We start from the raw sequence: 14,158 nt of genomic DNA on the forward strand, positions 1-14,158 counted from the left end.
AGAATTCTAACGGATGTATTGAAAATGGGTTAACTGCAACGTTCAATGTCCAGTCTCTATCCATTGATGTTAGTTGTCTTGTAACGTACAAGTGAGGCGCACCTAACTTCGTGATCCGTTCTCGTTCATGTTAGTTCTCAGTGTATTCAAAGAGTATCGTGTTAAAATATGGTGTTCATAGTGAACAGAAGTTATTCCAAAAAATAATGTTCAATAATTTGAAAAGAATGTGCTTAAATTGTATTTGAAGCAAGGCGAATGTTCTATTGGTCCGCCTCGATAATTCTCGCGACGTTTGGCAACCTAGATAAAAAAGACGGGTGGAAATGTTCGAGGAAATTACACCATGTTGTGTCATGATTCTATGCTTGACAGAAAACCATTTAAAAAACAAAATTATTGTATTTTGTTGATTTTAATTGTAAAAAAAAGTACTATACTGCAAGTGACTTATTTAAGGCCTATTGTTTAAATGGGAGGTTGGCAAGCTTGACAACGTTGCTTCATTTGACCTTGTAGTGTGAGCTCGCGCGTACTTCAAACGTTAACGGCGAACTACCTATTGGTAACGTTTAGCCACTAGCCAGAATTTCAACAGCAAGGGCCGGGGTGTGAATGCAGTGTCTTTTGGTTTTAGTGAAGAACTAGTGGCGGGTAAACTTCTTATTGTGTGTGTGAACAGCTGTTTCTTCTTATTCTGCTAAAGTGACTGTTGAAGCTTGAAACTCCAAACTGCTTGTATGACCATCTCAGATCAAAGATGGTGTTTACAGACGATGTGTACTTAAGCATCTTGAAATTTTAACGAGAACTTTACTATGGTACAAATGGAACAACCAATTACGCTTTACTCTAACTAAACTATCGATTTATAGGTCTTAGATTAGGCCCTGTGGATATTATTTCTTGTTCGCATCTTGCAGGTTTAGAACGCGTCTCTTGCTCTATGGTACAGCTCAGAGAAAAATTTCATACAATTTTGGACTATTTTTCGCACCACGTTCTTCGTTCCTGAAAATAATTCGACCCATAAATCATGGTTGCATGCCGTTAGCATTCAATTCAAGCGATTCACGTATTTTTCGTATCCTATTTAACAGGCAATCAAGTATCATTTTATATACTATGGTAATTAATTTTGACTACTCGTACATTATATTTATAAAATAGCTTCAAAAATGACACCGGGATTATTATTATCGTGATTCATATGTAGCCGTTATTCTTACCCAAATCTAAAACGAAGTTTCATCGCTTCAAATCTATGTTCTTGACTGTCAACTCAACCAATGTAAATTTTTCAATTGCAGAAAGTATCGTCGATACCAACCGAGAGTTAGCCACAAGAAAGCAATTTAGATTGCTAATTTGCTAAATGATTTGCTGATCCTTGATACAAAGCTAATATTCTCGAGATTGCTAAATGATTTGCTGATCCTTTATACAAAGCTAATATTCTCGTCAAATAAACAGCCTGCCTGAGGGCTTCATGCGTGTTTTATAACTTATAAGAACTACAAATTTCTTCAATTACAAGCAAAATGTCCCCGAAGGCAAAAAGTGAGGTGAGTAATTGTAATGAAGTGTTGTTGCAAATTTCACACTACTATCTGTCAGACAGCAATGATTAAGTAGGACCGGCTCTGACGTGGGTGTTGAATTGGTTATAGCCGTCAGATAAGATGTCGATCCCGACGCCAGGGATCGCGCGATATTCTCAGACCTCCATGCTCAAGCTCTATCCTCGCATTTTGCTCTCCGCGCATTTTAGCGCTCTCCGCATTCAATTTGTTAATTGGCTTAGTACATATGTCGCATCTCTGTAAATCGTTAGTTTTGATTTGTTTTGTTTCTATTTCAGTGAGTACTTGCCGTTTGTCTATAATTAATTTAAGTAAGCTTGTTTTGAGTTGTCAATCCGTCCAGGCCTAGCCCAAGCTATTGCGGATTAAACCAATAGGGAAGTATCCTTTAACTTCCGGTCATTGGTGGCGTGGCATTTAAGACTATCCCAAATTTTAAGGTGACGCAATTGGTTGTCGGGAATTTAATTTTAAGACTAGTTGTCTTCGCCCCCCCCCTAGTAGGGGGGCGGCAGCCCGATCGAAGTCAGAAATTCGAACGCTTGTTTGACGATTTGTACGCAACACGTGCCGCACATGACTCACAGCGATGAGTTCTCCACCCAAAACTGTTTTTAGCGCATTTTCTCATTTATGGAAAAAATGCACTATTGTGCTCGCCATGTCCGTCCGTCCGTCTGTCTGTCTGTCCGTCTGTCCGTGTAATTTACTTGACTTGATGTACGTATCGATGATACGAAGCGTATCATCGATATACGCAGTCTAAACACGAATATCCTCTCGAGGATGACGTGCGTTAAAGGTTCCAACCCCTGCTTGTGAGTTTCTTTAGAGTTTATACGCCTGGAAACGTGCAACAAATTATTGATTATTGTATTGTTATCGGGAGCTGAGCTTCCCTAAAAGTTTCAGAGCGCTAGCTAATGGGAAAGTTGGTGAAATATCGATTGCAAGATTTGATCATCACAGACACGAAAGCGAGCTAAGAAAAACGTAGTAAAATACGATTTTTCAAGTGTACGAATATTTATTTCCCCCCACTGTATATCCGTATAACTCGCGAACGAAGGCAAAATAGAGAAAAAAATTGTCACGAGCTAAACATCACCGTTACTGAGGTTAGGTATTTATATACTAAGTTTCGTTCAAATCTGTTCAGTAGTTCAGAAGAAATTTCTTGAATACCGTACCGCGAATTTAAGGGACAAATAACCCGGCGATACGGGCCGAAAAAAGAAGTGTGAAATCGCGAATGACGGTGAAATGTAAAGAAAAAACTCGTAAACGAAGGCACAATCGAAAAAATTTTCACGAGCTAAACATCACCGTTTGATAGTTAGGAATTTATGTTCAAAATTTCGTTCGAATCTGTTCACTAGTTGGAAGAAACTCTTTGATCACTGCGAATTTCGACACGTATCGCCATATAACTCGGGAATGAAGGTGAAGTTTATTAAATTTTTACAAGCTAAACATCACCGTTAGGTCCTACTGAATACGTGTTCCAAGTTTCATCGAGCTGCGTTCATTAATTTGGGAAATATTCTTTGACAATTGAATATGGAGATTGGCCGTGATCGACCGGCCACGAGTCCGGCTGTAAATTTGCCCGAGACGTCCTGGGTTTTCCTGTGCTGAAACAGTTAAAACTGCTAAAAAATATATTGGGTTACTAAATGGGGTTCTATTGGTAAAAACACTTTTGTGTTGAACCTTTTTCTTCTAAAATTGTAGCGCACTAAATATCAAGAATGAGGCGTAGCTATGTGCTTATTTGTGTCTGTGGGGGGGGGGGGCGCTAGAAGCTCACTGGGGAGCCAAAGGGGGCGCCAGCCTGAAAAATTTTTGGAACCACTGGTTTAAACTATTGGCTCTTATCAATATCGTACATTAATAAAAATATATTTATTGTTTATTATCTTATATTAAGACGCTATGACATTTATGTATTTCTTAAATTATAGTGTATACAATATAATGTTTTTAATTGTAGCAATCTTTGATTAGTTATTGTATTATTTTTTGGAGACTAAAAACACTAATACTGGACTGAAAGAATTCAAAAAAAATTTCGAAATTGGTTTTTATTTAAACTTTCGGGGAAGGAAGACAACGGATGTTAGAAAGACGATCACGAGACAGACATGTATATGAACAGGAGTGTCAAACGTACATCAATATGAACATGAGTGTCATAAATATATGAATATGAACATGAGTGTTATCAATATATGAATATGAACATGAATGTCATACGTACATCAATAGGATCATGAGTGTCGTGTATAGATGAACATGAGCATGAATGTCATACGTACATCAATAGGAACAGGAGTTTTATGTGTATAGATGAATATGAACATAGGGTCATGCGTACATCAATGGGTACACGAGTGTCATGTATTAATAAATATGAACAAAAGTGTCATATTCACATCAATATGAATATGCGTGTCACGCATACATCAATATGAACATGTGTGTCATACGTACCTGATGAGTGTTTGGGCCTGGCTGGCAACAAGAATGAGTGCTCAGCTACGCTATCAAATACGTGCGTGGTTAGCATCGTATCTGGTGCACTGATTACATGAACTCGTCAGGAGATACACACGTTAAGGGGCTTTTTCAAAATCTCTTAACTGTGTTTGCTACTATATAATTTAATTTCAAGCAATTATTCATGATGTAACTTAATTGGATTGAAATTTTAACTATATTAGCTTCTTAGGTGAGCTGTAACCCAATTTTTAGGCAACCGAAGAAGAGCAGACAGGCCATAAATCCTTCAAAATTGAACTCTTCACGCCTAGTAGCTATTTCAAACTATCGACAGTTTTGAAAAGATCCGGTCAAAGGACCTGTTTTTAGATCTCCTGTGGACAAGTCATGAAAAGTACAAGAATAAGCGACAGGCCACATCAGGCCCACTCTTCAGCGCCGACATCACTTATGATATGATATGAACCGTGTGGGAAATAGTTAGTGTGATATAGTGGGAAATCATTTATGTCATGTTGAAGTTATAATAGCTCAATACACAAATTTAAGAGCCATTACAATAATTATTTTGCCTCTTTAATAGAGTCTTCCTCCGACTTTTCACGTTACATCGCATTTTTTTAGTATGTAAAAAGATACAACGAAATAAGTACAGGTACCGGTATATAAAAACTTATTTTATTTCACGTTTCCGTTGCCTAACTTATTAGCCTCCTAACAGGTAATTATCGACAAAAGATTCATCACGTTGTTTGTTGAATTAGAATCTTATTTTAATTTATTTTCATTATCTTATCTTGATTAATATTAATTAGCCAACGCTTACATGTGCAGGCGTGGGCAGCACGAGAGTCAAGCGAGCAACCGCTAGGGTGCAGCTCGGTGGCCTCTAGTCCGTCTTCTGGGGTGAGATATTACTCTCTGCACCCTGAGTCTTAATTGCATTACACTTTTAACATCCGTTTACTGAAAGTTAAACAAAATGGGTGAGATATTCTCAAGTTGTCTGCACCTTAAGTCTTGTACTACACTTACGTATATATAACATCGGGACACAACTCAGGTTGTGTTACGTTTGAAACGTTTTCATGTCTTTGCTTCGAGTTTTTTTTAGCAAATCAATGGTTGCTTAATGTTTTGGATTTTCATCAATTTCTTTAGTGAATTGCTGATACTTAAGTAAATTGCTCAGTGTAATCGATATTGTGCAAGCTTTGTGCACCAGACCCAAGATGCCTTCACTGGACCCAACGTGTGCACCAGACAACGATCTTTTTATGCACAGGCACCAGCGTGGACGTGGACGGAGCCGTCCATAACTCGTCATTAGACCCATAATTTTTTTTACAAAATTTTTACCGTTCATGTAAAAAAGGTTTACTAGCGATCTTGCCTCATTTGTCACATTCCAATATTTTATCAAAAAGAATGGCCAAATAATTTCCTACTATCTTTATTTTTTACTAGCTCTTCAACTGCATCATGTTTTAAAAATTAGTGATTGCGGGGAAGGAAACTCAATTTCATTGTCGCTGAAAAGTTGTCTTTTTCAGGTGGACAGCGGCTTACCGAGCCCTGCGAATTCCTCTGACGAAGAACAAGAGAACGAAGCTCCGTCTGCAGAAGACCCGCCTCAGAATCGCTGTCTTTTTAGCTCCCGATCTTTGGTGGATGAGAAGAACCCGTCACGTATTTCCCGGAAGGTTTCACCGTATGCAAAGCAATGCGGCGTGCCGAAAACGCAATCGCCTAAACCCGAGCTCGTAGATCTGCTCGAAAAGGTTGCCAACTCGCCCAAGGAGGCCGAACGAATGCACCTACGACTCATTGCATCCATAATGACTGTGCTGAGCGTTGACAAGTTCAGCGACTTTGAGTGCGTGTCGGAAGCTCGCAAACTTTTGGAAGTTACCATCAAACTCACGGAGAGCTTCCTGCTGCACCATTTGCTGCGCGTTTTCAGCCACAGCATCTCGTGCCATGACGACAAGTGCGTGAAGCCTTGCCTCATGTTCCGCCGCATCCGAGGTCATCTCGTCAAAGTGGATCACAAATGCGCCCTGGTTCACGTCTACTCACACCTGACGCGCATGCACGTCGACACTTGCGTGGCTGAGAAGTGTGGCCTGCCAACATGCAAGGGACTACAGGCTTATCGAGAACGAGAGAGCAACCAAGTCCTTCCTCGCAACTTCCGTGACATCGAGCAAAAGTTGGCCCTCGCCCTAGGAAAACCGCCTCAGATCACCGCCAAGAATGCCGTACCGCCAGTCAAACCTGAAAATACCGAAGAAAACAAAGAAAACCTGAAAGAAGAAGCTAACTGTAAACCAATTGAAAACAAGACGCTGAGCCATCTGAAACTAAGCGAAAACACGGCCGTCATGACAAAGGAAGTTGAGGAAGCCATGGACCTCTCGCAGCGCGTCTCGAAACTGGAGATGCGGTCTACCAGTACTGAGGAGCGGGTCGAAGACTAGTGATGGCGGCGCATTTCTTGAATCCTGCTGGACTTGACGAGGCTCTAGTTTAATGCAGTTCTGGGTGCACTTGAGGATTGCTTCCGTAGCAAATGCTCATAGTAACGCCCATGGAACTGCGTTAGTGTAGAGTATCTTCTAGACTTGAGGGTATAGGAAATGCGCCGGTGTATTCGCGACGAGTTGGTGATGTCATGTCGAAATAGTTCTGTAATTTTTTTACCTACATTAATTCAAGCCAAAATATTTCAACATTTTCAATTAGCGCGAATTCAAAGTTTGTTGTGAAAATATGAATGTCAATCGGATTCATCAAAGTTCAGTTTCACGATCGAATTTGTTGGTCAGTTCCGCTGATGTTGGGAATCTTTCACTGTGAAACTCATTTCAAACTCAACTCTACCGAGTCAAACATGAATGTTCTAATCATCAGGAACCCAACTTTCGTGTTGTAAACATGTAACATACGTTATAAAGAAAACTCAAAAAGTTATGCTTAGACTATAATGTTTATTTTTATGTACTTGATGACATGATGGAGCCGCGGAGCGAACACTTTGGTGCGAATATATAAGCAAAGAAGTCGTCTCCTGATGCACCTGCTAGTTGCATGTGCAACTAGCAGGAGCATCAGGAGACGATACTTCATAACTTCTGTACCTTTCTCTCGAATCTCGAACTGAGCTTCTGCTTTATGAACGAAGTCTCTTGACTTGACCTTTGGTCAGCGAATTCAATTTCGTTTCTAAAACCAAACATTTCTATCCAGCCTCTGCAATGATAGACTCTAAGAGGTCTACCATTAGTCGCTAGCTGAGAACTCTGGTCTGGCGTCAGTATGTCGACTGATTCCTAACCTAATAACTAACTAACTAACTAAAAACTTACCAAGTGAAAACTTACTAAATAACTAATTAAAGAACATTTGTCCCACTTTATCCAAGGTTATAATCCTAGATTGTGGTCAGTTGATGTTAAACCAATCTCGTCTACTATCAGTTGGTTCTCGACCACTCTCGTCAACTGTTTGTTGATTCTAGAACAATTTCGTCTACTGTCTCTTGATTCTTGAACAATCTCGTCTCCTGTCCCTTGATTCTAGAACAATCTCGTCTACTATCTCCTGATTCTAGAAAAATTTTGTCAACTGTCTCTTGATTCTTGAACAATCTCGTCTTTTGTCTCTTGATTCCAAAACAATTTCGTCTACTGTCTCTTGATTCTAGAAAAATTTCGTCAACTATCTCATGATTGTTGAACAATCTCGTCTACTGTCTCTCGATTCTAGAACAATCTCGTCTACTTTCTCTCGATTCTAGAAGAATTTCGTCAACTGTCTCTTGATTCTAGAAGAATTTCGTCAACTGTCTCTTGATTCTAGAAGAATTTCGTCTACTGACATGCGATTCTAGACCATTCGCGTCTATTGTCTGTTCGGATAATTTCCGGTCAATCAGCTTATGCTGCTTATTTCAAAGAAGCCTAGACGAGTCCATTATAGACTCGCATTTGTTCGTTACCAGTTTATTTCAAATGAACCGTGCACTGCTGTCGTATGCTTGCGATTTGAAAATTTTGTGTGGTTTTGAATCTTTCAACTCGGTTCTGGAAATTGCGGAGCCCTAAAACACTTCTTGTGTATGTAAGCTTGTGTTGTAAAATTACTTGAAATGCTGATACTTATCGATTTTTTTCATGTTTTTTCCTCTTGTGTAAGAAAACACCGGAATGTCCTATGAATTTCTTAGCTTTGGCTTCTGTATTAACCAACTTCTGTTCTTTGCATGTTTTTCGACTGCAACCTTGTGGGCAATATTATCAGTGAAATTTTAAACTGAGAAAAATTGCTCATCCTTCCATCGTTTTACCTTAAGTTTTATCTTGAAGAAATTTGCGTAACTTCATTTTGAATTTATGTTGAACTTTACGTTTCTAAAATTTCTCGCGTGTACCTCCGAGTCGTTATATTTTTGGGGTTCTTTGTTTTTGCTCTATACGAGAATATTATATTATTATATACGAGGTTGTAGGTACGTTTGAGTTTTGTTTTTTACCTAGCTAGCCTGGACACTTTTATCCTGCACCTACTTCGTCGTACGTGTTTGGGAGTTCTACGTACTTTCTGGCGTTTAGTATATCGGTAGTGGATTGTAGTTTTAATTTATATCTTATTCAGTAGTGCTATTTACCACACGGATGTTTCTGCGAACCTGCTGACTATGAGATAGAGGTACAGCTTTATGGAACTTAATATTGTTGCGAAATTTCTCCTATATACTAAGAATTTTTTATTTCCAAATCATTCACTGAAACTGGACTGTAAAATCTCTATAGTCAGCAGGTAAAATTAGTTGATAAGGCCGTAACCTCTAGTGTTGTTTTTAATCGATGTGATTTTCGCGGCTTCTCCTTTTCAGTTGCTCACGAACCATTGAAATCATGTTAGATTTATTAGTTTTTCTGCAGCAAAACGTAATCATTCATTATAGAATCACTATCAAATAACTTGCTGCGCAATGATTTATAAATGCCGCTGTGTTTATTTCAAGCGAACATTTCACGTACAAAAACGACGAATATTTGTAATTTGCTGTGATCTTTATCTTTAGTCTTTCAAGTCTGCCAAGACTTATATTGATTGCTTTATTACTGCTTTACGATAACCATCTGCTGTTACACTGAAACCAATCTGGTTGCACTATATTTTTTGCTGCGTTATAGCATACTTGATGTTCTGAGTGTCTTTATTAATTATATGGCGCTTCATATAACTATTAAGGCGATAGTTAAGCGTAACACACACGAACTCGTGCAAGCTAGTGCTTCAATTGGGTATTTTTATTAATTTCGGAATTTGGTGATTGGTCATTCAGTAACGGACTTCGGTCGAAGGTTTGGATAGTTGCTTTGAAATTTCGTTTACAAAATTGTTGAAGCCTAGTAGCATGTTATTTTTCTGATCAGTCATGAGATAAAGCGAAGTTCTGCTTTCATTTCGCTATCCATGAAAATAGTTTTGGACCCACAAGCTAGCTCTGCTATCCGGGATGGAAGCGATTGCGAAACTAAAAGCTATACATGGGAGCTTCCATTGTTTTACCACGTATACAGGAATTCTGAAAGATTGCTAGCCATGTGGAAATAATTGAGAGAAACTGACTTTTAATCTTCCGTGCAGAAACCTTCCAAACCGATCAATACCGGCCATTGAAATCATTAGACACTAGAGCCTGACAAGAAATGATTATTAGCGCTTATTCCCATGCTTTTAAAAACTACCTCTTGCAAGCAGCAATACCTGCCAAATGAATCAGAATGACATTTGGGTGGTGACTCGGAACGTAATCATCACCAGTCATTTGGGGTGTGACTCGGAACGTAATCATCATCCGTCATTTGGGTGGTGACTCGGAACGTAATCATCATCCGTCATTTGGGTGGTGACTCGGAACGTAATCATCATCCGTCATTTGGGTGATGACTCGGAACGTAAGCATCGCGCGTCATTTGCGTGGTGACTCGGAACGTAATCATCACCCGTCATTAGGGTGGTGACTCGGAACGTAAGCATCGCGCGTCTTTCAAAAGAGTGCTGTGGTCGCTTTAAAATTGTGCTTGCATGAGTTCTGTGTGAGTATAACATTAATATTTCTTTTTTGTGTGTAATCTTGTAATCTTATATAGTTATAATTTAACGCTTACAGAAAGAGCGGGACTGAAAGTATCAGTATATATTTTAAGGTAAAGTTGGTTGCCGTGTATCACGAAATTTGTAATATTAAATTTGTAACGAATCAGTCTATTAAAAGTTTGACCAGTTTCACTAAATTTCATCTACAACTTCAGTCGTTGTTGGATTTGCCACTTTGAGGACTTGACTTTGGAGCATGTAGTTTTAATTCTGCGTGGGATCGTAGTCAATATAACCTAGGTTATTTCTTCTTCAGAACATTGTTGTATTTGTGGTTTCAGTCCCGCTCCGGTATAAATATTAGAAAGCTTGTATGTTAGAAGCTTATAAAAATGTTCGTCTAGTTAGTCAATCCTCGCACGTCCTGTGAAGAAATTTCCGAGAAATCGAACAACGACCCTCTATGGGCACCGACTGCCTTTAGTTGATGCATCGCATTCATCACCTAAAGGAATCGACCCAAAAATAAATGGTCGACATGCTTGTACGATTATCGGATTTACGGACGAAGCGTTAGTTGCAGGCTTACTCCGTGTAAAAGTGAAGGTATTGAAACTGAGGACGCATCGAGATTCGGCAAAGCATTGATGTAAGAAGCCTGGTAACGATTGTCGCATATTTTTTCCCATCGGTGGGAGGGTTGAAGGCCGATGAATGTAATTTTTATCTCCTCCTGTAGGAGCGTTGGTTATCATGTTGCAGCTTTTTCGGCCACACGAGATGACTGAGTTGAGAGACTTGAACGAATTACACTTTCTTGATATCTTTGTTTTTCGTGCGTCATCAGCGCTCATGAAGGTTTGTCTTTGAAGAGTTTCCGCGAATGGTACCGAGTGACGTTTTTCTGGATTGTGGTAAAAGTTGATGTTGTCTGGTGGATACCATTTATAGACTGCAAACTATTACTTTCGAATGAGCAAATCGCATGCCTCGCAACCGCGAATGATTGAGTGCATACTGGGAATAGTGTGACCGCTTCGTATTGCATTAAACGATGTAATGCCCTGTAAACTACGACGAACAAAATTCTGTTTTATTACCCTTGTTATGCATTAAGAGCGTGGGAAAGCACTGTGCGAATATATAATTTTCTATTGAAATGCATCTGATAAAAAGTTATTTGTATTGAATTCTTAAGTTTTCTCTTCATGCAGCAAAGAAAGATAATTAGAAAGAATGTTTCCTTTTAAATATTTCTGTTAAAGTCAGTCCTCCGTGTAAATTATACCATGGATATTGGATACCTCCTTCTCGACCATTTAACTTAATTAAATTTCGACAAAAATATATTATGACGGAACTTTCTTATTGAATTTTCAAAATTACGAAAACGAGTTAAATTTATTATTTGCGCCGGAACCCACATATCTACTAATAAATATGGAATAATATGCCTTCTTTTTCCGCGGACTTAGCCGTTTTTAGGCCACTGGCACCCTGGACGAGATTATACCGCTAAGTTTTTAATGACCTTTTACGCAAGGCTACTCCACTGTTGTATTGCTTTCATTAAATATGTGTTCATGGTATCCATGGTAATGAATTTATCACGAAAATTCTATTCTTTGATTACGGAACGCGCAATTTGCAACAACCAAAAACTCTTGATATGAAGGATTCATGTGGTCTGGAAAGATGGAATGCTTAAATTCGTATCAAAAACATTATTTAGAAGAAAATGGAATTTTCAAGATCCAGTCAACGTTCTCGTGCAGTTGATTATCACTGTTACACATTTGAGCAAACTAGTCTCCTCTCAGGTTTCGGTGACATCCCCTTGTTATACTATCTAATTCTAGTTGTTCCTTCTGGCGTAAAAGTAACCCTCACCCTTTTTAGCCCTTTTAACCTGTCAGCATAGTTTTTCACCATTTTGTTCTCCATTCTCTCCCTATTTCTTCCTCCCAATCTTCTACCCTAATTTATTTACACTTTCGATTTTTGACTTATTTTTATTCATTTTTTCCCCTACTCTTATAATTTCTTACCCTACTTTTTACCCTGAACACTTACCCTGACATTTTTACCCTAAAATTTACCCTTAATTATCGGCATTATTTTTACCTAAATTTTTACCCTATGTTTTTTCTACATATTTTCTTTTGAATTTTACCCATGATTTTCTTTGGATTTGTATCGCGGGTTTTTTCCCTAAAGTATTTTTACCTTAGATTTAATACACTAGGTTTCCGCACATCTTTTTGCTCTTCTTTTCCTGTTGGGCTTATTGGCTCATTCTGTCCTGTTGGACAATTTTGCCTTTTTCGATGCATATGGTCGCTTTGGCCCGCCCATAGGTCTCTTTTTTCCTACTTGACTCTTTTCCCTTTGTCGCATTTGGTCTTTCCCCTTTTTTCATTGTCAGTATTTGTTCCCATGTGTTCTTAGGGCGTGAGAGAAATACGTCTCGGACAAATATATGGTGTTCGCCGTGTATGGTATATGAAAATATACGGCCGAACACGCGGCCGGTCTCACGGCCAATCTCCAATTTCAGTGGCCAAGGAATATCCCAAACTAATGAACGCAGCTAGATGAAACTTGGTACACGTATTCAGGAGGACCTAACGGTGATGATGTTTAGCTCGTGAAATTTTTTCCATTTCACCTTCATTCGTGAATTGTACGGCAATTCGTGCCGAAATTTGCAATCATAAAGAAATTTCTTTCAAACCATTGAACAGATTTGAACGAATCTTTGATAATAATATATACTATTCTTAACCTTCCAACGGTGATAATAATAATAATAATAATAATAGCGGTTTCAGCGTTTATTAGGCCGTAGGCCTGTCGCCGATTCTTAACATCGCAGAACATTCACAGCATTTTTCGGTCTCGAACTCGCAACTCATTGCTACAACTCTGCTGTGCTTGAACCGCCCGGCCTCCTTGCCGATTCTGACCAGAAACTGTCGCACAGAGCTGGGATCGAACCCGCGCCTCTCTAGTGCGTCAATCTTGGTACTCTGAACTTTAACCACTGGGCCACCCTGCCACTATGATGTTTAGCCCGTGAAAAATTTTTCGGTTTTACCATCGTTTGCGAGGATTTTCCATTTCACCTTCATTCGTGAGTTACAGAGCAATTCGGGCTGAAATTTATAGTGACCAAGAAATTTCTCTTAAACTACTTAACAGATTTGAACGAACCTTTGAATATACAAACCTAACTTCCCAACTGTGATGTTTAGCTTGTTACAATTTTTTCCGATTTTGCCTTCGTTCGCGAGTTATACGGACATACGGAGAAACGACAGGCATTTCTGAGGCCGATTTTAAATTTACATTAACAAAGAGTCGTATACGTATAGCCGTATAACTCGCAAACGAAGAAAAATTCGAAAAAAATTGACACGAGCTAAAACATCACCGTAGGGAGGTCAGGTTTGTATATTCACAGTTTCGTTAAAATCTGTTCAGTAGTTTAGAAGAAATTTCTTGGTCACTGCGAATTTCGGCCCGTATTGCTCTATGACTCACGAAAGTGAAATGGAAAATTTTTTCACTAGCTAAACATCACTGCTAGGTCATGATGAATACGTGTACCAAGTTTCATCGAGCTGCGTTCATTAGTCTTGAAGATATTCTTTGTCATTGAATATGGTGATTGGCCGTGAGTCCGGCCGGAAATTTGTCCGACACTTAGAGAAATCCACTACGTTTTGTCCTCTTTTAGCCCAATTTTTCTCCCATTTTTCCCAGCTCCCTCACCTTTTTCCTACCCTAATGATTTACCCTATTTTTTAAAACATATATTTCTTGATGTACTTCAATTTGATTTTACCCTATTTCATAATTTCTTACTCTCATTTTCTGCCCTATCATTTTGCCCTAAAATTTCAACCCGAATTTTACCCTAAAATTTAACTCCAAAATGATATCCTAAAGTTTACCGTCAG

At 38.9% G+C, this 14,158-nt stretch overlaps 1 protein-coding gene across 1 annotated transcript; it reads left to right on the plus strand.

The window, feature by feature from the left end:
* The first annotated feature begins 1,365 nt into the window (after positions 1–1,365).
* On the plus strand, positions 1,366–11,282 carry LOC108668946. The gene is made up of 3 exons (XM_018156214.2): positions 1,366–1,565; positions 4,920–4,991; positions 5,639–11,282. The coding sequence occupies exons 1-3, from the start codon at positions 1,542–1,544 to the stop codon at positions 6,563–6,565; spliced, it is 1,023 nt and encodes a 340-aa protein (XP_018011703.1). The 5' UTR covers positions 1,366–1,541; the 3' UTR covers positions 6,566–11,282.
* Positions 11,283–14,158: the final 2,876 nt, after the last annotated feature.

The sequence above is a fragment of the Hyalella azteca genome, unplaced genomic scaffold (assembly GCF_000764305.2).
Source record: "Hyalella azteca isolate HAZT.00-mixed unplaced genomic scaffold, Hazt_2.0.2 contig5386, whole genome shotgun sequence".
Taxonomy (NCBI): Eukaryota; Metazoa; Arthropoda; class Malacostraca; order Amphipoda; family Hyalellidae; genus Hyalella; species Hyalella azteca.

What these genes read in the sequence shown, in the direction of transcription:
- LOC108668946 (XM_018156214.2), top strand. Translation starts at nt 1,542, where the DNA reads ATGTCCCCGAAGGCAAAAAGTGAG. An exon ending in CCCCGAAGGCAAAAAGTGAG is followed by an intron (nt 1,566 to 4,919) that starts GTGAGTAATTGT and finishes TTACATGTGCAG; the next exon opens with GCGTGGGCAGCACGAGAGTC. An exon ending in CCTCTAGTCCGTCTTCTGGG is followed by an intron (nt 4,992 to 5,638) that starts GTGAGATATTAC and finishes TGTCTTTTTCAG; the next exon opens with GTGGACAGCGGCTTACCGAG.